The sequence below is a fragment of the Heteronotia binoei genome, chromosome 5 (assembly GCF_032191835.1).
Source record: "Heteronotia binoei isolate CCM8104 ecotype False Entrance Well chromosome 5, APGP_CSIRO_Hbin_v1, whole genome shotgun sequence".
Taxonomy (NCBI): Eukaryota; Metazoa; Chordata; class Lepidosauria; order Squamata; family Gekkonidae; genus Heteronotia; species Heteronotia binoei.
Genome location: NC_083227.1, coordinates 124,558,959 through 124,584,239, shown reverse-complemented (window position 1 = coordinate 124,584,239; position 25,281 = coordinate 124,558,959). Strand labels below are relative to the sequence as shown.

The following is a 25,281-nucleotide window of genomic DNA, read 5'->3' as shown; positions in this document are numbered from 1 at the left end:
AAGCATGCCTTCTTTCACTCTATGCAATAATTAGCAGTGCAATCATGGACACTAACCTGGGAGAAGGCCCCACAGCATACAAGGGGACTACCTGCACAGGATTGCACTGTAAATCAAGTGGATTGCACTGTAAATCAGGTAGATGTACTGGGTACCTAAAAAGTTTTCTTTTTACACAGATCAGTGATTGTATTCATTCTATTTCCTTCTTTGCATGGATACAGATGCTATTGGAATGCAAGGATTACTTTGCATGACTCAAGTACTGATAATATAGGATCTCAGGATTACAGAAGACACGTGTCCTCAGTCTCGGATAATTGAAGAGTGGAATACTTTTATTGTGTCTGCATTCTCTACACAATAAGGGACCTGAGAATTCCAATTAGAACAACTCTGTCTTCTGGTACTGTAATTTTAAAAAAAATTCTCCATTTTCTTCTCTATTAGCATGCCTCTGTGCAAAATGAAATCTCTTGGACAAGGCACAGTGTTAATCTAAATTACATTAAAGATTTCCTTTACTGCTTAAGATGGAAACAAACTGCAAACAAAACTTTTTAATTAAAATATTTATACCCTGCCATTTTTGTTGCTCAATAAAATCCTAGTAATTCTCTCTCCAACCAATATGCCTTCCATTTCCACTTCATTAAAAGCTCTAGCAAACAAAATGGCCTTGAAGCATCTTCTAAAAACTTCTAGTACAAGATATTCACACTGTCTCATTCTTAGGGGCTAATAGAGAAACAATAAGAAATGTCCCTGAGCACAAGAAATTCACAATCTAGCACCTCTAGGAAGCAGCATGTTACCAAACTGAAGCTATGACTTTGGGGGAGGGGTGGAGAACCCACTTCTGGCTCTGAGCTTGCAGACAAATGAATGCAAACACTGCCAGGCCTGCTTTTGACTGGTGTAACTGAAAAGCGGAAGTCAGGCTGTTCAGAAAACCTTGGTCTTTCCCACCTGAAGCCTGTATACAATCACAACTTTGTTACTAGAAACTACTGTTCACATCTCAACTTGCCCAGAGGCCTTGAGAACTTCCAAATGCCTTGCATGAGAGACAGCCAACACAGCACACTGCCTGGTTTACCTTTCTAGCCAACTGTGCATCACGTCCATGGCAGCCAAGAAAACCTTTTTACTATGGCATTTGGATCTTACAGGCAAAAAACTTAACATATACCCACATTCCAAGAAAGGAAGGTGGACAATCAATTTTGACACCTTCCAATAAGGCATTCTTGGGTAAACAATTGTTCTGATTATTACTTCTTGAAGAAAACCTGTACTAGGGAGGGGGGGCATTTTCATTGCACACCAGGATTACTCACTGTACCAAAAGTCTGCTGCCTATATTCTGAGATTCAGAGGATTTTTCTCTAGAAATTCTCACTGCACACCAGGATGAAAGGTTTGGTGCTTCTGTTCTGAGGTTCAGAGAATTTGAGACTTCTCTTGGTGGCACTATCTTCTCATGTCGTGGGGAAAATATAATTCAAAAGCCCAATGACAGCTTTGGGCAACTGTTCTCCAAAAAGTAGCCCCTACTTGCATCATGCATTCCCTTTTAAAGCAGAAACTGTGCATAACATCACATCCCACTTTACCAAATGCAACCTTAAGTAATCCTTGATTCAGGACATTTCCACCACCTTTCTTGCTTTAGGGACTGCCTCCAAGTCTTGTTGCTCTTTACAAATCAGCTGACTGAATTCCCAGCATTCCATAATAGTTCTCCTCTGAAAGAGCTGACTCTCGTAATGCCAGCCAGGGGCTAGTGCAGGTAAGTGCAAAACTGGATTGGTTTGGGGAAACTACATTCTGGGGACAGAGGAATCCCATCACAAGGTCTACGCTTCCAACTAACTTCAGTGACATCAAGAGCATACTACATGCTCTATTTTATGGTAATTGTGTTGTTCCCAGTGTAAGTATTGAATGAGTGTTTTTGTTGTGAGTGAGGGGAGCAAGAGCCTTCAAAGGAGATGCACAGAGAAACATGGAAGACCAAAATTCAAGTTCAGTGGTACCTGAAAGACTGATTCCCCCCCGCCCCCCCAAGCTTTCATGAGTCAAAGCTCACTTTGCCAGAAAGGGAAATGTGGAGATGGCCAAGGTTTGTAAACTAATATCTGGGAGGGCATGGACTGTCCACTGTCAAAGAAAGGAAATGGATGGATTTTAATATCTCCGGGTGATAGCCAGAAATAACAGTTGGATGAACCACAACAAGATTGGGAATTCTGGCTGACTTTCCTCAATTCTCTGCCCCAGAGAGGTGACTGGCTTTGCTGCACTTTACATAAATCAGAGGGAAAGAGTTAAAACTACCCATTAGTCTGAAGATGGCAGGCTGAGGCACTGAGAGAGGGAGATGCAGGAGGCAGAGTGCAAGAAACATCCTCATGCCATCCTAGCCTGTTTTTCCCTGGATTGTGCAGAGCAAGGGGAGAGGCAGAGGAAGGCTGAGACTGGAATGCTAACAAATCTCTCATTTCTAGATAGCTACTATTTCCTTTTCCTATTATATTTCTTTAAACGCTATATTTCTTGTAAGTGCATACTTTCTAGCCTCATTTGTGTTGGTATACTTTGGAACAGAAGGCATATCAAATTTAGTTAAATAATTTACTTTCAGGTGCATATGACACTGCACTGAAACCTTACTGGTGAGTCCAAGTCTGCTAGGACAAGCTACTGAGGTTCCCCTCCTTAATGCTTCCAGGTGTGTGTGTGTGTGTGTGTGTGTGTGTGTGTGTGTGTGTGGGAGGGGGGCGGTTATTAAGAATTCCAAGAGTGAGGGTTACCCAGAACTCCCAGAATGCCCTCCCACTAAGGCTCACTTGGGCCTATTTTACTTTATTTTAGGTGGCAGGCTAGAACACAGCTTTCTACCTGGCTTTAATTAGGGGCTGTATCTTACCAGCTTTTTAATGGCCTGTTAAGAACATAAGCGAAGCCATGTTGGATCAGGCCAATGACCCATCCAGTCCAACACACTGTGTCACACAGTGGCCAAAATCCAGATGTCATCAGGAAGTCCACCAGTGGACACTTTCTGCACCTTTTCCAATGCTATAATATCTTTTTTTGAGGTGCCGTAACCAGAACAGTATTCCAAATGAGGCCACACCACGGATTATACAGGGGCATTATGCTGCTTTGTTTTCAGTTCCCTTCCTAATAATCCACAGCATAGCGTTTGCGTTTTTATTGCGGTTGCACACTGTTTCTGTTTTATAGTTTCTATACTGTTTATATTCAATAACGCATTTTAAATGGATTGCTTTTAATATTGTTACATGGTTTTAATTGTAAGCTGCCCTGAGCAGGACTCTGAAGACATGGCAGAGAAATATCCTACTGATCAAACTCTAAAACCCCAAATGTCATGACCACGGCCTTGAGGGAATAACTGAGAAATCTCATAGGCATCTGGGATTCCCTGGCCACATTCATCCTGCAGAGCAGTTCTCCTGGAAGAGAGAGAGAGGAACCTTGCTGGGAACAGGATTGTTTTCACTATTCCTTTGATTCATCATTGCTGAGACTGATTGTGGTTTTTGATACATTTTTATTGCTTTTACAAGATTGATGGTTTAGTGCGTTTTAACATATTTTTCTAATCTTACTGACTTTCTGATTGTGAACTTTAGATCGTAACTTCCTGACTGTGAACCACTTAGGGGGCACGCAGACAGCTATAAAAATAGACGAAAACTATTACCCTGGATGTTTAGATAAAGTAATCACAGAGAGTCTTACTGTTAACCGTGCAAAAATTTTCACAGCTGCTTATAGAATATGCCAGAGATCCACAGCAACAAGTTGATTTGTTTCATTTGAGTGCAAAATAGTGTTTTTATCTATATATTATTTCCTTTGATTGATATCTCTTTGTTTTATTCTGATCTATGATCGTAATAAATATTTTGATCGACTAAAACTAAATGTCTTGCATGTCTGCTCTATTCAGCATCCTCTTGTTCCATCCCCTTCTTTCCCATTTTACATGCACCTACTTCAGCTTCTCTGAAGTTTGGTTCCTTTGTTCAAGTTCCTTCTCCAGCTTTGCTCTCAGCTCTTCATTCTCATTCCGTAACTGCTCACACAATGCCTATTTTAAAAAAAACACAAAGAAAACACAGTGTATCAGTGAAGAGAATTAAGTCATACATTTGCCATGGAGTTTGCACTGATAGGTTACTTCTTGCTCTTACCAAACAGCTATATTTGAATTAGTAGAATATGAATTTCTTAGTTCAGAGTTCTGCTAAATCTGTCCACATTCTAACATGCAAAGTCAGCAGTAACAAGAGATTGCACTTATAACTGATCTATAAATTCACCTGCCATAGGGAAAAGAGGATTTCTAAGAAAGGGGAATGAGCATCCTTATTAGGGAACAGCGGTTGAAGCAGTCTGTCAACTCCCCTTGTGCAGTTTATTGACAAAAAGCATGTATGTTCTCTTAAAATGAGCAATTACACAACAGCCTGCCCCAGGGAACAGTCTTCCTTCTTAGCCAGAGATTTCGGTGATTAGTTTGTGGCCTTAAAGAAAAAATGTTTCTAATGCTTTAGAAATTTACCTCACTAAAGGAATGTGCCATAACCCCCAGAAGGCTTCATGTCTTTTTGGAAGCTGAAAAGGGATACTAGAGAAAAACTTATCAACTATGGAGGAGCCATGACCTGGTGTTAAGGAACCTGCTGGTATGTAGAAGGTCCCTTGTTCAGTCTCTGGCATCTCAGGTATGGATAAGTGAGAGAGCTGCTGCTTGTCAGAACAGATAATATTCAGACAGGTGAACTCGTAATTCAGCTTTGGGTAAAGCAGCTACCTATGTTCACATTAGGCTTCTTTATACAGCAGGGGTGGGGAACCTTTTTTCTGCCAAGGGCCATTTGGAAATTTATAACATCATTTGCAGGTCATACAAAATTATCAACTTAAAAAATAGCTGGCAAAATTAATGCAAATAATTGTTTTTCTATTTGAAGTCATGTGGGGAGAGCCTAATCTGGCGCGCACACACACACACACCCGGCCTGCCGCCCTAGGCAAATGCATAGGTCCAGGGTTTTTTTGTAGAAAAAGCCCAGTAGGAACTCAGTAGCATATTAGACCACATCTCCTAATATTAGCATATTAGGTCACACACTTATTAGCATATTAGGCCACACCATCTGGGATAATCAATAAATAAAGAAATGGGAATAAAGGGAAACAAAAAATGGGAAGGGAAAGAAAGTGAAATAAAGAAATGAGGGGGAAACTTACCTGAACTGTGACAGTAACTTTGCCAGGCCCTGCAGCAATTCTGACCAGCCAGCCAGGCCCCTGGCAGGCTGCTGCATGGTACATCTGAGGCCTGTGATCCCTGACTGGCCCCCAGGGAGGCTGCCACATGGCTTGGTTCAGCCCAGCAATCCCCGAGGGCCACAACAAGTGACCTCAAGGGCCGCATATGGCCTTCGGAACGGAGGTTCCCCACTCCTGTTATACAGAGTCCCCTTTGGCAATAGTTCTAGGTAGAAGTCTTCAAATAGAAAACAGAAATGTACCACCTAACATTCATCTCCAGTACTGCACATACATTGTTTTTCTTTACTACTGCTCTGTCCTTGAGATCAAGGTGCGGGAGATAATTCTGAATCAACACCTAATTTTTATGTTTTTATTTCTGCTTCTCTGTCCCAGTACAACTTGATATTTATTTTTAATTTTTTTAAAAATAGACCAATGAAGGGAAACGCAAATATGATGGAATCTAACAGATGTGATGCTGTGGATGTGCTATCGGCATGGTAATATTACCTACAAATACACTAATGCACATGATGGAGACATCTAATCTGAATCCCTGCTCTTCCAGAAGGTCAATTATGATCAACTGGTGACCTTGGCCAGTTACTATTTTTCAGTCTAAGCCACCTCACACTGTTGACGGGAGGGTAAAAGGTGAGCAGGTAAGACACCATGTATACCACGGTGAGTTTACTGCCAAGTGCCAGTGTCAGGCTATAGATGAAGTTTAACCATAATAACAGCAAATAATAATACCAGAAATATAAAAAAGTCTCTCAAGTGTATATAAGTGTGATGGCATATATATCAATTGTTTACAAAGATGAACATTTTACTGATGTTCTGTATTACATCTGTTTTGGCCCTCAGTGAAACTTACTAAAGTGAGAAAAAAGAAATAAGAAATAAGATGAGCTTTCAGAAAGACTGAACTGTGCACATATACCTGGAGAATAGATGTCCTCTGTTCATTCTTGTGCACCTTAGAGGACAGACGGTTGAATTCCAGGGCCATCCGACCCAGGTGGGCAAAGAGTTGGTTTTTATCGGACTCCTCAGCAAAGAGGCTGAGAGTGTTCTCCAGGCGTTGGAGGTGGAGCATGAGATTGCCGTCCTCATTACCAAATGGCTCTATGTCCTGAAAAAGTCAGCAGGGAAAAGAGGAAACATTAGAAAAGTGGCTTGACATCTTCCACCTCATTAATTCGTGCTTTTAAATTAAACTGAGTTTCTTATAGTTTAGAATCTACCTACCTCTTCTCAAACAAGAACCACAACCATTTTTACAAGATCAACCACTGAGAGCCTGGATTGAGTGTGTGTCGCCATCTGTCTGTCTTAACAACTACCCCATTCTTTTCTAGATATTCAAGTGTTTTTCAAGTGCTACATTAATCCCATGTTCCCTACAGTAGAGCAGGTAAACATTTTAGATATTAGAGCTGCAACATTTGATGGGTCAGTCTATTAAAATTCGCCTTTTAATTAATCAGGCTAAATGCTTTTTAAAATAAGTCTTAACATAAATCATGGATAGCAGGAACCAACAGAGGAGGTAATGCCTCCTCTAAGATGGTCCCTGTTATAATGTGTGTGCATCATCTAAAACCAAATAAATGGCTTATTTTGGAACAACTGTTTTATTCGTATGCAAATAGTTTGAACTAGTATCAATGACAAGCACCCTTCTAGTATCACAAGTACCTTCTGAAACACAGAAAATGGTAGCCCAGATTTAGGAACCTTTGGGAACCAGTCGAAATATAAAGTTATACTTAAGCTGTTATTCAGTGCATAGCTTGAATCCTTAAGTAGAAGTTAACTTAAGCTGCAATGCTGAAACCCAGGATTTAGTCCCCTTTTCCTTGCCTTGTTAGCACTGTTCATAGTATTCTTCAATACACCACAAATGCCTCTTTCACTCTTGTATGATTTATCCCATTTTCATTTACTATTCCACTTGAATGCAAGTTTTGCCATAGCTATAGACAGCAGAGACCTGGTTTGCCACAGCAGCCAAGAGACTGAGCTACAAATCAGAAAATCCCTAATTTAAATTTTGAACTCTGCCACAAAGTCACCAGAAGGGTGTAGTCAAGTTGCTCTTTCACTCAGTCTCAGCATCTGATATGCAATATGGAGATAATAATACAATACTGATTCATCACTACAGGGTTACAACATAATGTGTGATATACTCTAACCACCCAAAAGCCTACAAAGGGTTGCCACATGTAATTTGCTATCAAACCTCTACTGACCCCTGAAGCTGTTTTCAGATTCCCATTCAACAGATTTGGGCTAAGCTTCTAATAGCCTCTTGAGGATGCTGAAAAAGCACAATGTGACTCTCAGTACACAAAAATCAGAGACCCATTCAGACTAGACGGTTCACTTTCCTCTCCCCATTGCCCCACGCCTAGAAGAGCCTTTGGCATATATTTGGGGCTTGGTTCCAAGGTATATTTCCAGTACCATTGACAAATAATCAAATACAGGGCTCTTTTTCTAGCAGGAGCTCCTCTGCATATTAGGCCACGCCCCCTGATATAGCCAGTCCTCCAAGAGCTTAGAGGGCTCTTAGTACAGGGCCTACTGTAAACTCCAGGAGGATTGGCTACATCAGGGGGGCGTGGCCTAATACGCAGAGGAGCTCCTACTAGAAAAAGAGCCCTGATGAAATAGAAGAAACAAACAAATGCAGTTTTGATCTTTCAGCCTAGACCTACATACTGATTATTAAGTAACAGCATTTCAATGGGAGGATGACAATTCTGGCCCCTGGATTGCTTCTTCTGGAAATTGTCACAGGGATACTAGTAAGAAAAACTTCCCCAACACCATGATAAAGTACCTCATAAAGTTCAACAATAAAATAATGCATTTTGCACCCTGGCATGCACTTCCAGGTGAGGATTACCTCATGGCTTATCATTTCCACAGTGCTCACATTCTGCCACATGCAACTGATCTTTCTTCATCCTGTCATTCTTAAATAAACATCTAACCTCTACAATACAACTAACCTCTACAATAAACATCTAACCTCTACAATACAACTAACCTCTACAATACAATCTTTCTGCCCCAGCATTTACCTTGGCAGTTGTGTTAGCAATTTTCATCCCAAAGCACCGGGGTATTCAGGTTTTTGTTCGCAGAGACTCTCCAGATGAAACATAGTGCCTTCACAAGAAAGGAGCAACCAGTACCCTGGATCATGACACACCTCTGTTCTTGGCATACAAACCCCTATCACCACACCCTCTGACTTACGTGCATGCTACTGTGCCTCTTGGTTTCACAGCAGAGTTCTTGAGAAGCAAGCTAGCCCAGATTGCAAAGGTTGGTTCTGTGGTTGCTAGGGAGACTCCAGCCTTCATACTGAGCTAAGACTTCTGATCAGGTAACTGTTATCACCCTGACTAGGCATACGTAGTTTGTACAGGGCAGGTTGCATGCCAGCTAAGAGAGTCACCTCACATACAGCCTGTTAGTAAGGAATCTCTGAAGAAAAAAGGTGGGGAAGTACCACCTTTCACCCAAGACTTATTAGCTGATTCATCATCTCCTCCTCTCCACAATCTGTCCCAGTGAACATTTGGGCAGAAAAAAAATTCCCTGGTCTTGCAATAGACCTTGTCCATCTCTCACAGCTCTTGCTGCTGACTCATACATGGAACTAGAGAGCCTAAAAGCTGTCTTCATTACTTCATCTGTTTTCAGTTCCAAGATAAGTCATTCCAAAGAAGACAGGTGTATTCGAAGTAGGTACTAGCTAGTCAAACAGTCTTCTTAACTTTTTCATTTGGACACTTAAAACAAGAACTGTATCCCTACCACTGTCAAGGTGTGACAAAAAGCTAAACCATACAAGAAAGACCAACTTAAGATACAAGGCTGGTAGGAAGAAACACTGTTACAGTGTAGTGCGTTTCCAATGCAGCCTTCCAGATGGCCTGTCAAGGTTCAGTCACATAACACAGCAACTCTGTATCACACACACACAGAGAGAGTTCTTCACCTTCCAGGAATGCAGGGGCCATAATCTGATCGTTACTGTGGCATGTGTGGACAAGAGGCTTCAGTCTCCCATACCTATGCTGTTTACAGGAACAAAAACAATATCAGGGAGCTGCTATTTGCTTGGCTGGGAAACAAAATGGAGCAAACAGCAGCTCATAGCAGTCGTTAAGTTTGTGAAAATCATCTGGGGGTTGAAGCCCCTTCTCCATGTGTGCCATGGTTGTAATTGGAATACAGTTCCCATGTACCTGGGAGGCACAGAACCCTAGCACGCATGTGATATAAAGTTACTGTGGTGGCCATAATGGTTATGTCTTGTGTAAACTGACTCTCAAAGTACTTTTCTCCCTTTCTCACAATACAAGAACTTGTGGGCATTCTATAAAATTGCTGAGCAGTCGGGTTAGAATGGATAAAAGGAAGTACTTCTTCACCCAAAGGGTGATTAACATGTGGAATTCACTGCCACAGGACGTGGTGGCAGCTACAAGCAGAGGGGTTTGGATAAAAATATGGAGCAGAGGTCCATCAGTGGCTATTAGCCACAGCATACTATTGGAACTGTCTGGGGCAGTGACGCTCTATATACTTGTTGCTTTGGGGTGGGGGGTGTGTGCAAAAGGGTTTCTAGCCCCACTTGCAAACCTCCTTTTTTTTGCCGCTATGTGACAGAGAGTGTTGGACTGGATGGGCCACTGGCCTGATCCAACATGGCTTCTCTTACGTTCAACAGCTAGGGCTCTGCAGATTTTTTTCAAATTCTATAGCAACTGAAATTCACACAAATATTAACAATAAAAAATCTGGCAGATGTTATTTTAAAAATGAACTTCCTACAGAAAGATCAGCTTTCGGGCAAACATTAAAATCCAGTAAGTATCTTTAGACACTCTCTTTAGTTATTCTGAACACTTTCAAAGGATCAAACAATCTTACTTGAGAGCAGCAGCACCTTTTCATTCAGTTTTCTCTTTTTATCTCCCAGTCAGCATCTGAATTCTGTTCTCCATTGCTCTCTTGTTTGACTCCTCTAAAGTTTCTATACATCCCTTGAATTTTTATGTTGCCCTGACATGGTTACTCCAGGCAAGCCTGGCCTCATCAGATCTCAGAAGCTAAGCAGGGTCAACTCTGGCAAGTACTTGGATGGGAGACCTCCTTGGAAAACCAGCAGTTGGGAGTAGGCCTGTAGCTACGGGGCGGGGGGAAGGGGCCAAACCCCACTAATCTTCTCCCTGCTTTACATTTCTGACCCCTCGACTGCTCACCTGCCACCTTCCTTGCCTGCCCACCGCTTTCCTTGCCTGCCTTTCTCTCCTGCCCACCACCTTTCTCGCCCACCCGTGACCTTCCTCGGTCACCTGCCACCTTCCTTGGTTCCCCACCACCTTTCTCACCTGCCTCTCTCCTGCTCAGTGCCTTTCTCAGTAGCCCACCACTTTTATTGGTCACCAGTTGCCTTCCTCACCCACCTGACTCGCCTTCCTTTCTCTCCTGCCTGCCACCTTCCTTGCCCGCACACTGCCTTTCTTGCCCACCCGCCACCTTTCTCACCCACCCACCCACTGCCTTTCTCAGTCATCCACCACCTTTCTTGGTCGCCAGCCACCTTCCTCGCCCACCTGCTGCCTTCCTCACCTTCCTTTCCCCCCTGCCCACCGCCTTCCTTGTTCGCCCGCTGTCCTTCTCACCCACCCACTGCCTTTCTCAGTCACCAGCAGCCTTCCTCACCTGCCTTCCTTGCCCACCTGCCATCTTCCTCGCCTTCCTTTCTCTCCTGCCTGCCTCCTTCCTTGTCCGCCTGCCCACCTTTCCTTTCTCGCCCACCCGCTGCCTTTCTTGTCCACCCACCGCCTTTCTTGCTCACCTACCCCGTGGCCCCACCCACCTAATTTTTTATCCCCTGCCCCCCCCCCCATCTAAAATTTTCTGGCTACAGGCCTGGTTGGGAGTCAGGGGCAGGCTTTATTTATCCACCTCTCTTAATATCCTCCATGCCCCTAGTAGGGGTCAGTCACCAGAGGCTGCCCTGACTTCCAAGTGCACACACACACTCATACGTGCACAAACAAAAATTAAAAAAAAAATCATTTTCACTTTCATATGTCACATAATGTCTAGGCCAGGGGTGGCCAACGGTAGCTCTCCAGATGTTTGTTGCCTACAATTCCCATCAGTCCCAGCCATTGGCCATGCTGGCTGGGGCTGATGGGAGTTGTAGGCAAAAACATCTGGAGAGCTACCATTGGCCACCCCTGGTCTAGGCTGATGAAATTCTGTAGTTCTTTAAATTAAGCCCATAGGTTTCCAGCAGACCTTCCTACTCATCAAGCCTGGGCTTCTTTTACCTCAGAATAATTCCCAAGGCCCTTAGAATACGTTTCTAATTTAAAAAAAACCTAGCAGCTTCACCAGCGGTAAGGAACTGTATAGCTCAAGACAGATACTGAACCTTTTTTGGGGGGGGGAGGGGTTATGTATTGCCAAAGCAATAAATCAAACCTTGGGATGTGGAGAATCACGTACATCATTAGCAGAAGCAACAAGTGTTGCTATCTGGGGTCTGAGAACCACTTGCTGTCACCAAAGCACAACCATCCAAATCCTGTGGCAGGAGTCACCATGATTGACACAACACTGATTTAGCTACGTAGGGCAGGAAGACTCCTTACCTACTTCAACCTCAGTGAGCAGGGTGAAAAATAGCATGCTAAACTTTTGACGGTACACTACCTGTATTGTTTGTCTGCTTTATACAAGGCTATCTGCCTCACCTAGTTCCTTCAAATGTTCCACACCTACCCCAGATCTCAAAACAGAGGTGTTTTGTTATTAATTTTTGTAACAATGATTTCCTTTAACCTCTTTATCTTGCCTCCACCCTTGTATGAGCTGGCTCAACAGCAATACATGAATTTACTTGTTCTGCTACAAATGGAGAATAATTGAGTTAGGATTCCCCCTTTCCCTGCATGACAGCCCAAGGAAACACAAGGGCCATACATGAGCAGGTGAGACTTGGCTCTGGAACAAAAAAAACAGGCTCACAGAGGAAGGTCTGGCCTTTCTCACAAAATGGCTGTATTAATTTTTCCTTTAGGGAGAGGGATTTTTCTCCTTATAGTTAGCACAAGAACTGTATTTGGGTAAAACTTTAGATTTAATTTCTTGCTCTACCATTGGCCTGAAGGGCAATTTCAAGCTAGAGGTTTGTGGCAGAGTCCTTACTGAGGAGGGGAAATTCACAGCTGGCAAATCCTTAGTTTGATTTGATTTAAGGTATCTTGTTTATTTTTATTTTTCATAGTCCAGATAGAGACTGAAATAGGAAGAAAAATAAGATTCATATTCATGCAGAAAGGTCTAATAACAAACCATAAAAAAATGTAAACTCAGTGCCATCTATCAGGTAAGTCCAGGAACATGAGATCCCATTTCTTAAAACCTTAAAAATTTGAACATCTATAGGAAGGACTCCTTTATTGGAAAGGAGAATCAAAACTGGTGACCATAGCTCCAAATGATCCACTTGAGTCATGATACCAGAAACTCCAAAGAAGAACGGATTGTTCATTAGTCTACTAATTAAAAATTGTTCCTATAGCTTAGCATACCATAAATTTAAAGAAGGAGGTGACAGTCAATTCCAGGCACTAAGCAAAGTCAATCTAGAGCTGCTAATAGATTAGATATCAGTACTTTGGATATACATTGGATGCATTCATCCACCCAATGATCTAATAGCAAAAAGTTGCAAGAGTAGAGGAGTTCTATGGACATTATGTCACAGATTTGAGAATGAACTTGTCTCCAACATTTTTTTATAACTGGGCATGCCCACCATAAACGATATTGCCTATATTGCCACATTTTTTCCAACAATAAGGATCATAGGTCTTTGATATTAAATGTAATTTGTGTGGCGTAATGTACCATTGCAATAGCAACTTAAAGAACTGCACTTGGATGTTGGCTATTGGGGAGGTATTTGCTGGCAAAGCCCAGATCTGTTTCCATTCTGCCTTATTAAGAGCTTGAGAGAGTATGGAATTCCACTTAAGTTGATAAGTTTAAAAGGCCTTGCTTAAATTCATAATCAAGAGTTTATAGATAAAAGAAATCAAGCCCCTCAGCTTTGGAGGCATCCGTGTTTATTAAAATTTCAAAAGAAGTTAAGGGCCTAATAAAATTACCTAGTCATCAAATCATGTGTTTGGCTTAAGGTACTGATGGCTTTGGGAATAGGAGGAGAAATGAGTGGTCTGGTTTTTATAATTTGGGGATAAAGTGGGTAAATATAGATAAGCAGATATTGAAGGAATGAGTAGAAAACTATAGGTATTTTTAACTTATTGATTGATTGATATGATTTATAACCCGCACCCTCTCCTCAGAGGACCTGCGGTGGTTCACAGCACACACAAACATCGCATTGAGACTTGAATAGAAAATAAAACCTATAAATACAGTAAAACAGCGTTCTAATTAAAATTCAACCAATCATCAGTTTTGGCTCAAATATGAACAGCCAGCCAGCTCACCCATGCTCTTGGTTAATTAAATTCTGTGCAAAACAAGGCAGCCTTGCATGAACATGAACCTCCTTGGGGAACTGGTTCCAGAAGGCAGAGCAGCCTTCAAAAAGGCCCTTGGACTAGTGGATGATAAATGGGCTACTGGTGGGTCAGACACCTGCAGTAGGCCCCATGATAAAGACTAAGACCAATTTCACACTCACCCTTACGCCGCTCTCATGTCCGTCTTCTCAGCACAGCGTCCTCCCAGTTTCCCGCTATTTGTGCCGGGGCTGCAGCAAACATCGCGGTTTTCACACAACAAATGGAAACCGCTAAAAACCAGTTTCTGTTTGCTGCATGAAAGCTGCGATATTTGCTGCAGCCCCAACGCAAATAGTGGGAAATCGGGAGGACGCCACACTGTGAAGACGGACGTGAGAGAGCGGTGTAAGATGAGTGCGAAATCGGTCTAAGTTCTTCCCAAACCTCAGCTCTTTAGCCACAAAAGTAATAAAGAACAGCAATTCTCCACCATTCAGAGCCCTAAAGATTGTGAACTCTTCAGACAGCACTGAGAGACAGGGTAGGTAGTCCTTGTGACTGGTGCTACAAACAGTTGACAAGGACCCTGTTCCACTTGGTTCAAAGTGGTAAAGGCTCCACTTGCTCTAGGCCATTTCATCCCTCAGGGTTTTTACAGCCCGTTTCCTCAGGGATGTCTCAGCATTCTGTCTGAAGTGTATTTTCTGCCACTACACAGGCTGATTGCTCCGGTCTATGAGAAAGCCCGTGCGCTAGCTTAGGACAAGGAAGTAGCCAGCCAACACAAACAGCTTTGCATATGCAAGCAAAAAAAACCCCTCTCAATAACAGCATTTTCACCTTGCTCGATCTGATAGTTCCCATCAGCTTGTTCTGGGAAAGGGGCCAACTGAAGAAACCGTGTGGCACGTGCAGGGTTACAGTCTCTCTGACTGGCAGCACACCAACAAGAAACCATCCCAGCTGGTGGCCCTGCCACAAACTCAGGAAGCTTCAACAGCAAGCTATACGTGACGCTCAACCACAGGAAAGTGATTCTAATCCTTTAAAAAAAAAAATAACCCAAAGCAGCTGCAGGAATCTGCAAACTGAATATGGAGTTCATGGAAGACAAGGGCACTTCTTTCTTATCCTGTGGAGTATTTTTGGTTTTTTTGCTAAAATTTCCTAACAGGCTTTTTATGCCATAAGAGCAAGCATACATATCATTTTGCACAGGGGGGAGGGAGGGGAGGCAGAACATAAGTGGCTCCTCATTTCAAAAACTGGAGCTGTGCTTTTAGAAAAACAAAAGGCAGAGGAAATTCAGCATCATCTGCAGCTTTCCAGTCAACTGAAACTAAGTACGTGGGGATGCTTTGGCTCAAAGCCTTCCCTTTTCTCTTCTCCTTTCATTGCCTTCCCCATTGTTAGACTTTAGACTGCAAGGTTTTGGTGCTGCTGCTTTTGCTTATGTTGATCTGTAAAACACTTTATAGAATAATAATAATAATAAACAGCCTGATGCCTTATTGGTTTTCTTTATCTTCATAACCCTTGCCCCCATCCTCATCTACCAAAACTGCAGAAGGCAAAAATGAAAAATCTAAACATAACACTCATATAGAACTTTCAAACAGCAATTCCTTTGCGGTTTTTGAAAGGAACATTTGCACTCTTACCAATTTCTTGCTGCTCTCCTGGGAAGATTTCTTATCTTCAGCACCAACAATTTCAAATTCAGATGACGACCCCTGTAGGTATGTGACATAAAGAATCAGACATTTCACATCCCAAGTAAACAAAGTGGACCATTACTCTGAGTTGTCATCCCGGTTGCTTTTTTTGAAATGATAATTTAAAATGCAGCGCATTTAGTGAAGAAGGTCAAATATCGCCAATTACAAATATCGCCAATTTCCGTGTCACAGGTTGCAACGGTGCTACAGTGCTCTCAAAAATAATTCAACATTCATAATTATCCAGTGGTGCAATCCGAAAAAAGAACATCCCTTTATAGTTAGATCCAGGTGGGCAACTGTGTTGGTCTGAAACAGTAGAACAAAGTAGGAGTCAAGTAGCACCTTTAAGACCAACAAAGTTTTATTCAGAATCCCTTTATAGTAACAGACATCTGGCATGCCCAGACAAAATCCAGGGACAAACTGCCACACATCAGACCACAGGAAGGAATCCTGAGAGTACTTTGTCAAGGGGATAAAAACACTATACTTCAACCATAGTGATGATCACTGAGTAGCATCAGCTCTAATTCAGCATCTTAAAAATTATAATTCTAATGGCCCACCTCATAAATTTCTGTGGTGGAATAAAATTTAAAGCACGGAGGCCTATCAAAAATTCTATATGCAGTGCAGACATATTAACACAGGCATGGGTTCTTTAAGAAAGGCACCATCCTCAAATCCTAAATCCTTATTGGGCAAATGAATTTCTGCTGATCCAGGTTCCCCCTGCCCTTTAACAGTGCAGCTAACATTCACGCAGCCCTTTCAAATGCATGCTTACTCAGAAATAAGCACCTTCCTCCCATGTAAGTATTATTGAAGCTTCACTCTTCTTTTTGTTTGGGGAGGGACACCCATATTCTTACTATTCAAATAATGTTTCTTACACTGGAGTGTGGCTTCTGCATGCCTTGCTCCAGCTCCTTCAGATCTTCTGCTGGAACTATTAGAGAAGAACAAAGGTCTGGGCTGCCTCCTATAAAAGAAAAGAAATTTGAAGAGCATAGTACAAATGAGCATTTCTGGTCTCAGAGGACCAACCGTGTGTGTATGTGTGAAGTGCCATCAATTCACTTCTGACTTACCTTGCTGGTGGAAATATTAGATTAGAAAAGGTAAAGGGGTAAAAGATATAAGGGAAAAACATTTGCACAGATAGTTGAGAAGGGAAAGGATGTTACCCACTCATCCCTACATTAACCCCAAATATATCCTGATCTCTTTAAGGGGAAAATAAAGCCTTCAACCTTATAGGAACTCACCTGGCCCCATCAGAGATGGCTGAAACAGTTACACCGTAGCTGCAAACTATTAAGAAAAGTCTCCTGTCACAGCACTGCCTTCCCCTTTCTTGATTTAACCAGCACCCAAATCTCAAGGGACAGATTAGAAAAGCTTCACGCCTCAAATATGGCATGAGCCCATGTAGCAAGTCCCTGGAGAGAAGTTTCAGACAATGTTTGCCATGCCATGCAAATGTCTATGAATGGCTTTTCGTCTGCGTCAGCTGGAATTTCCCCCTTTCCTCTTGGACTCAGCACACAGTAATTCTGAACTCTAAAAGTCACCCTGCCCCTTTCCCAGGCTTTACCATTTGCAGCCCATTTAGCGTTCAGTGGAAACTAATTAACATCAATATTTCCTGAGCTTTACAGACTAAGCCAAGCTATACACAATATGGAGACCTGTGACACTGGCCTTATGCATTGGTATGGTTCCCACTACAGGGCAAACAGCAGTTCCAGCAAGGAAGGAGGGGGAAAAAACTCCTTCTGCACTCATCTCCTTTTAAAAACCCACAGGAGAATCTGATAATGGATGTCCTGCACAAGGTGCAATTTAGATCCAAACCCAAAGGAATTTCCTCCCCAGATCCAGCAAGTGAGCACAATTCTGTGAACAGAAACTGTTCCATAATAGCTTCTCTACTAATACTGCTGGTGGTGTTGAATTTATGAAGATGAAAGTTGTTGGCCTCTCTAGCCCAATATTGCCACTCTGCTTGGTCGTGGCTCTTCAAGGTCTCCATCTGAGATCCCTCCTCTGCCACTGTTCTTTCAGTCTGAATTAGGTGGTTTTACGGAGCGACTTAGCATGTTGTGGTAAGAGGTACAGATGCTCATTTGTACAAACAAATTCCCAAGGTTGCAAAAAAAATGCAGTTTTTAAAAAGCATCCCTCCCCAAAGTAAACAGTAACTTCTGTACATGTGTCAGACAAAAAAGACCCCATGAAATGGTATGCACACACCCAGCAGAAGCATCCACCAGGAGCAAACAGGGGAAACTGAAGCTGGCTCCCTATTTCCACTGCCATCACCATGCTGGGAGGGCAGAAGCAAGGGAACAGGTCAGAGAAGATTAGCAGTCTGGAGTGGCACAGCGCTAGGAGGAAAAGCTGGAGGAGGAGAGGGGAGACAGAGGCAGTGGTGAAGAGGGGGAGGGAATTCAATTGGCATATTCAGCTGGCAAACTAAAGAGGATTTGGCATGGAGAACGAGCAGCCACAACAATGATAGCATCAGGGTTTGGGTTTCTTTTAATCATATCACCTCTCCGGGAAAATGCTGTTTCTGATCCCCCATGAGCCCTAGAAGGTCCTCGTCTTGCTGCATTACATTAGCCCTGTCCATGTGCTACTGCGAATACGGGTACATCTTACATGAAAGAGTTTACATCCACATTCATATTTCAAATGAAACTGGAGGACCAGTACTTGGGTAAATGTGGCGTTTCAATCACACTTCCAATTAGACATGTTTTGAAGGTAACATGAGAACTACTCAATGCACATATAAAGAATAATCCAATGCACACTGCACAAATTGTATGTGTATTCACTGTGACATGAATGGGGTCGTTGTGACATATCACACCTCCAGGCCTGCTATGCTATCTCCAAACAAAATAGCCCTTGAGTTGTCTAAGTAGCAAAAAGATAGCTGCACCTTTAGAGGCTGCTATGAAGGATCACAGCAGAGTGAGCACCAAGCCACTTGGTTTACATACGGGTTAACTAAACACATCTGTGCCCCCCAACAGGGTTGCAAGTGTATATTTGTGGACGTGGAATCCCATGGAGGCAAATTTCCAGCCATGTGCTGTCTATGTGGACCTGTCTTTTGAGTGCGCCAAGATGACTCACACAAAATGCAGCAGCCACAGCAGTGACTGTACCAGGGTTTTTCATATCTCATCAATTTCATGTCTTCCACCCTAGCTCCAAGCTAATTCAAAATTCTGGTTTTGATCTTTACAGCCCTAAATATTTTGGGCCTGGCTATCTGAAAGAACTTGCATACTGAGGTTTCCTTCAGCGGTAGGGCTGCCAGCAGGAGAAAAATGCTCTGTCCCTTTAACAGAGACAGCCCTATGTGGAAATAGACAGCTAAATCTTTTTTGTAGCATGGAGGGAAGTAACATCACCTGGTAAATAACATCCTATTAAGCTTCTATTAAAGAGACAGGACATTTTTTCCCCAGGCAGCTGACAACCCTATTTAGGTCCCCTGCTCTTGATTCTAGTCTTCTGTGAACTAGGACAGATGAATAGAAGGGACAGGTGTTTCCCAGCTGTTGAACCATGGTGTCCCAGGTGGCTAGACTGGCTCCCACATGGCTCACAAGCCATGAACACATATACATCCTGCCTGTACATGTGGACATCTCTTTGTATGAAAGAACCAAAGTGTATTCACTTTACAAATAAAAAATGGGACAAGTACTTGGATACATGTGGGGCTCCAGTCACATGTTCAGCTGTGCATGTGTTGACTGAATGTGATAAGTACTCAATACAGAGAATAATCAAGTGTACAAGGATGTATGTGTGTTCACTGTAACTTGTGAACAAGGCTAGCTCTTTGCTGTAGACTTTTTTAATGCCACTCTCCTTTTTACCACTGAGAATGAGGAACTTCTGCTACAGTTTTCCAACTCACTCTGTTAAGACAGGAAACTCTCCTAGGACCAAATCGGACACAACATCAAGACACTATGGACCATTCTAAATAAAATTTCCTACCTAAGCTGATTTATGTGAGAGAGGTAGGAGGTTGATTTGAACTGGGGCTGCTATGTAAGGAGCTAGCTCTTTCTCCCTATTCTGTTTTTCCAGCACCACCTGGCCTTTTGGAGCCATCTGCATAGAAACACAAAGGTACTACACAGGTACTTTTACGTTCTCTCCCCACCTCCCCCCACCATAGCAAAATTGCAAGTTAGTCAGGGTGGCTGAGGTCAGGAAAACCATTCTGAACATGGCATGGGAGAAAAAGTTAAATCCTCCTGCAAAATCCTCCTGATTAGAATCAACCCCCCATTCCATCCTCAAACACATTCCTATTTACATTTTTCAGAAAATCACATAGGAAATAAGTTCATGAAAGAAAACACTTGTGGCTACTGCTTACTGGTATGCAGGAATCCATTTAAACAAACATTTATTTAACAAGAACCACTGACTAGCAATGCAGGTGAGTCAGGCAAATGCAGCCAAGTAGTGAAAAAAGAAAGGGCGCTTTCAAGACTACTTTTGGTCTCAGGTGCAGATGCTGCCTTTTTGGTGAAAAGTGGTGGGTATGGATTTTATGCAGCTGCTGGGTGGGGAGCACTGTTCCCCCTAAGCTGCAAAGTCTTGTGAGCAAAAATTCTACTTTGTGAGCTACTGGCATTAAAGTTGTGAGCTACTGCATAAATTAGTGTGCTCGGGGGTCATCCTTCCTGAGCTAAGACAAAAATGTGTGAGCTGGAGGCTAAAAATCTGTGAGCTAGCTCACTCTAACTCAGCTAAGGGGGAATACTGGGAAGTCTGGCTTACAAATCCTCTTGACTATGATGCCCTCACTATAGAAGAAGTACATGAAATACACCTGGAGACCTGAGCCTTCAATACCTTAAAAAGGAAGCACTGCTTTTTCACTCTGTCACTTGGGACCAGATATGTTTATCTGAAGACTGGTGCCAGCCTCAAATGAGGCAGTTCTCTATTCAGTTAGAGCTATAAAACATAAATGAAAATCTTAGGTAGGTATGCTGATGGCATGATAATGACCACATCCCGCATGAACTTTCAGGCAGCAGCATTTGCTTTACAGGTCGAAAGTTGAGCTATTTCTGGAGGTCAGACTACACCTCCACTGACATCCACAGCCCTCTAATATTTGCAAAACAAGAGGAGGAGGAGGAGGTGGAAGAGAAAGAAGAAGACATTGGATTTATATTCCGCTCTCCATTCCGAATCTCAGAGTGGCTCACAGTCTCCTTTATCTTCAGCGCAGTTGGGAGGGACGGTGGCTCAGTGGTAGAGCATCTGCTTGGGAAGCAGAAGGTCCCAGGTTCAATCCCTGGCATCTCCAAAAAAGGGTCCAGGCAAATATGTGTGAAAAACCTCATCTTGAGACCCTGGAGAGCCGCTGCCAGTCTGAGAAGACAATACTGACTTTGATGGACCAAAGGTCTGATTCAGTATAAGGCAGCTTCATATGTTCATATGTGGAAGCAAGAAAAAATACCAGAGAAATGGGATTGGATTATAAAAGTTATGACATGGAGTGAAATGGACAAATTAACAAGAACATTAAGAGACTATGATTTTGAAATTTTTAAGAGGGAATGGAAAAAGTTTAGAAGATATGTAGAAAAAGAGTGGAAAGTAAAAGGACACTGGACAATTTTTGATAATGATTAAGTTTTAGAAGAAGAAGAATGTAAGTTTTTGTTTTAATAGTTAAGGGTACCTTTAAATATTAGCATTATAAGTAAATATCACCGGCGGGGGTCAAGTAACGGGGGGAGGGGTGGGTAAAAAGCACTATATGGGGTAGATAAAAGAAGTTATTAAGATTTAAGAAATAATTTTGTTACCATATGTTACCAATAAAATTGTTTTAACACAATCTCCTTTATCTTCCTCCTCCACAACAGATACTCTATGAGTGGGTGAGGCTGGGAGAGCTCTCACAGAAGCTGCCCTTTCAAGGACAACTCTTGTGAGATCTATGGCTGACCCAAGGCCATTCCAGCAGCTGCAAGTGAAGGAGTGGGGAATCAAATCCGGTTCTCCCAGATAAGAGTCCGCACACTTAACCACTACACCAAACTGGCTCACCAGACTGACCAGTCCTTGGAAGTAATTCAGAAGAAGTCAGTAGGTTACTTTTGCCCAGTTACTACATCTCAACAATCTACCTCATGGGTTCGTTGACAACATTTGGAAGGGGAAAAAAATACAAGCCACTGTAAATTCCTCTGAGAAAGGGCTGGATAAAAATTCAATTAATCTGTTCAAGTTTTAAGCTCCCAAGAGGTCCTGTACTTTTAGACATAAAACCAATCAAGGGTATTCAAACAGATAACGTTATAATAAGAATACTGCAGTATCACATAAGTTTAAATTTAGATTTCTGCCAACATGCCTGTGGAATAAAACAGACAGACGGTCTCAGTTGTTAGAATAGCTTTGGGGCCTGTGACTTCATCCAGGTTCTCAAGTTACAGTGGCTTCTTCTTCAAACAAATGTATTAAACCATCCTAATTTCTCTAGCCAAGGCAGCCTGTGTCATCACTAGACGTAATCCCACCCCCAATGCAATATATACACCACCCACACCAGTTCTCCTCAAGGATTTATATAGGCTGCTGTTCACTAGTTAGTTCCTTTATACCTGCTTTTTCAGCAAGTCTGTCCAGAGAGGAAGTAGATCTCAGCACTTCATTGTCCTTCACTAAACTCTCCACCTTCTGTCGTAGCCTCGAGGCTTCCAACTGAGACTCTTCCAGTAGTTCCCCTGACAAAACAGCCACGGTATGATTTAAAGCTCTCTTGTGCACACACATGACCTTTGTTTCCAGTGACATATCTAGTATACAGTAATCCCCAACACATTATCCTAGAATGGAAGTTCAGTTACCCACTGAACTTTGATACTACTTCATCCATGATATTTTGCTATTCATGGAAATACATTTTCTGTTGCAAGAGGAAAAAACGGCAATGCATACAACACTGCCATGAAGTAGTGTGTTAAAATTTGTTTTGCTGCAAGTGTCTGAATAAAGCTACTACATGCATCAGAACTATCTTCATATAAGAAAATCATCAGCTATGTAGCCATCCAGGTATAATACCAACATTTTAACCCTGTACTTCATGTGGACAAGGACATCAGCCACACACACACACACACACACACTCAAACACACACACACAGAGAAGGCTCAGATTTAAAACAAATGCTTAGGTATGAAAACTCATGCATGAATATATAGATTCCATTTTTTTTTTAAAAAGGTAGAAGTTCCAATATGAAAAATATCAAAACGAAAAACAAATTAGAGATTGTACTATTGAGTCTTAATATGCACTGGTGAAAGCTTCTGAGGTACATAGAATGCACCTTCAGGTTAATCACATTAATGGAAAAGGTTTTCTGGCTATAAAGAGAAAACTGTCCACTATGTGATGTTACTCCATTCAAGGTGCTACATTGCCTTTGATGTGCAGCACCTTCCAAAATGCCGATAACTTTCCGGGTGGATGCTGCTGACATTTAAAGTATTCTTACCCCAAGCACTCTTTGGGTATTTGCAGGACCTGCAGCTACCTGGGAGATACCCTGGAAGTCTGCAAGCTCTGCAGGCACATGCGCTTACCTTGTGGTAAGACCCCTTTCGGAAGTCTCACATCGAGCATCACTTTAGGCAAGGGCTTTTTGATGGTGCAGCTCATAATAAGCAGAACATACAAACAAGGCTTTAATGCACCAATAAATGCTTCAATAAGAACATAAGAACATAAGAGAAGCCATGTTAGATCAGGCCAATGGCCCATCCAGTCCAACATTCTGTGTCACACAGCGGCCAAATATATATATATATATAAATATATATATATATATACACACACATACACACTGTGGCTAATAGCCACTGATGGACCTCTGCTCCATATTTTTATCTAACCCCCTCTTGAAGGTGGCCATGCTTGTGGCCGCCACCACCTCCTGTGGCAGTGAATTCCACATGTTAATCACCCTTTGGGTGAAGAAGTACTTCCTTTTATCCGTTTTAACCTGTCTGCTCAGCAATTTCATCGAATGCCCACGAGTTCTCGTATTGTGAGAAAGGGAGAAAAGTACTTCTTTCTCTACTTTCTCCATCCCATGCATTATCTTGTAAACCTCTATCATGTCACCCCTCAGTCGACGTTTCTCCAAGCTAAAGAGCCCTAAGCGTTTCAACCTTTCTTCATAAGGAAGGTGTTCCAGCCCTTTAATCATTCTAGTTGCCCTTTTCTGAACTTTCTCCAATGCTATAATATCCTTTTTGAGGTGCGGCGACCAGAACTGCACACAGTACTCCAAATGAGACCGCACCATCGATTTATACAGGGGCATTATGATACTGGCTGATTTGTTTTCAATTCCCTTCCTAATAATTCCCAGCATGGCGTTGGCCTTTTTTATTGCAAACGCACACTGCCTTGACATTTTCAGTGAATTATCTACCACGACCCCAAGATCTCTCTCTTGGTCAGTCTCTGCCAGTTCACACCCCATCAACTTGTATTTGTAGCTGGGATTCTTGGCCCCAATGTGCATTACTTTGCACTTGGCCACATTGAACCGCATCTGCCACGTTGACGCCCACTCACCCAGCCTCAACAGATCCCTTTGGAGTTCCTCACAATCCTCTCTGGTTCTCACCACCCTGAACAATTTAGTGTCATCCGCAAATTTGGCCACTTCACTGCTCACTCCCAACTCTAAATCATTTATGAACAAGTTAAAGAGCATGGGACCCAGTACCGAGCCCTGCGGCACCCCACTGCTTACCGTCCTCCACTGCGAAGACTGCCCATTTATACTCACTCTCTGCTTCCTATTACTCAGCCAGTTTTTGATCCACAAGAGGACCTGTCCTTTTACTCCATGACTCTCAAGCTTTCTAAGGAGCCTTTGATGAGGAACTTTATCAACAGCTTTCTGGTAGTCAAGGTAAACAACATCTATCGGGTCTCCTTTGTCCACAAGTTTGTTTACCCCCTCAAAGAAATGTAACAGGTTAGTGAGGCAAGATCTTCCCTTACAGAACCCATGCTGAGTCTTCCTCAATAACCTGTGTTCATCAATGTGCCTACTCATTCTGTCCTTGATAATGGTTTCTACCAACTTTCCCGGTATTGAAGTCAGACTGACTGGCCTGTAATTCCCTGGATCTCCTCTGGAACCCTTTTTAAAGATGGGGGTGACATTTGCTACCTTCCAGTCCTCAGGAACAGAGGCAGATTTCAATGAAAGATTACAGATTTTTGTTAGAAGATCCACAAGTTCAACTTTGAGTTCTTTCAGAACTCTCGGATGTATGCCATCCGGACCCGGTGACTTATTAGTTTTTAATTTGTCTATCAGCTGTAGGACCTCCTCTTTTGTCACCTCAATCTGACTCAGGTCTTTCAACACCCCTTCCAATATTAGTGGTTCTGGGGCGGGCAAACACTTCTCATCTTCCACGGTGAAGACGGTGGACACTGCTGCAAAGGTTTGAGGAAGGGGGTATTACTGCTCCAGATCAATAAAGCTAGTTCAGCAGTTGCTGGAATTCCAAAGTCAAGAAAAATGAACTATTTGAAGTCACTCAGCTTCCAAGCT

General features: G+C 42.5%; 1 protein-coding gene across 4 annotated transcripts in view; it reads right to left on the bottom strand.

Annotated features, from left to right (window-relative positions):
• Window positions 1-25,281, bottom strand: part of TNIP1 (TNFAIP3 interacting protein 1) — a 96,211-nt gene that overhangs the window by 13,480 nt on the left and 57,450 nt on the right. For all 4 annotated transcript variants that reach the window (XM_060240305.1, XM_060240302.1, XM_060240304.1 and 1 more), the window contains exons 3-7: window positions 22,297-22,419; window positions 16,519-16,607; window positions 15,566-15,637; window positions 6,266-6,457; window positions 4,032-4,126 (exon numbers count right to left, since the gene is read on the bottom strand). In XM_060240305.1, the coding sequence (XP_060096288.1) occupies window positions 4,032-4,126; window positions 6,266-6,457; window positions 15,566-15,637; window positions 16,519-16,607; window positions 22,297-22,419 (571 nt within the window). The remainder of the gene's footprint in view (window positions 1-4,031; window positions 4,127-6,265; window positions 6,458-15,565; window positions 15,638-16,518; window positions 16,608-22,296; window positions 22,420-25,281) is intronic.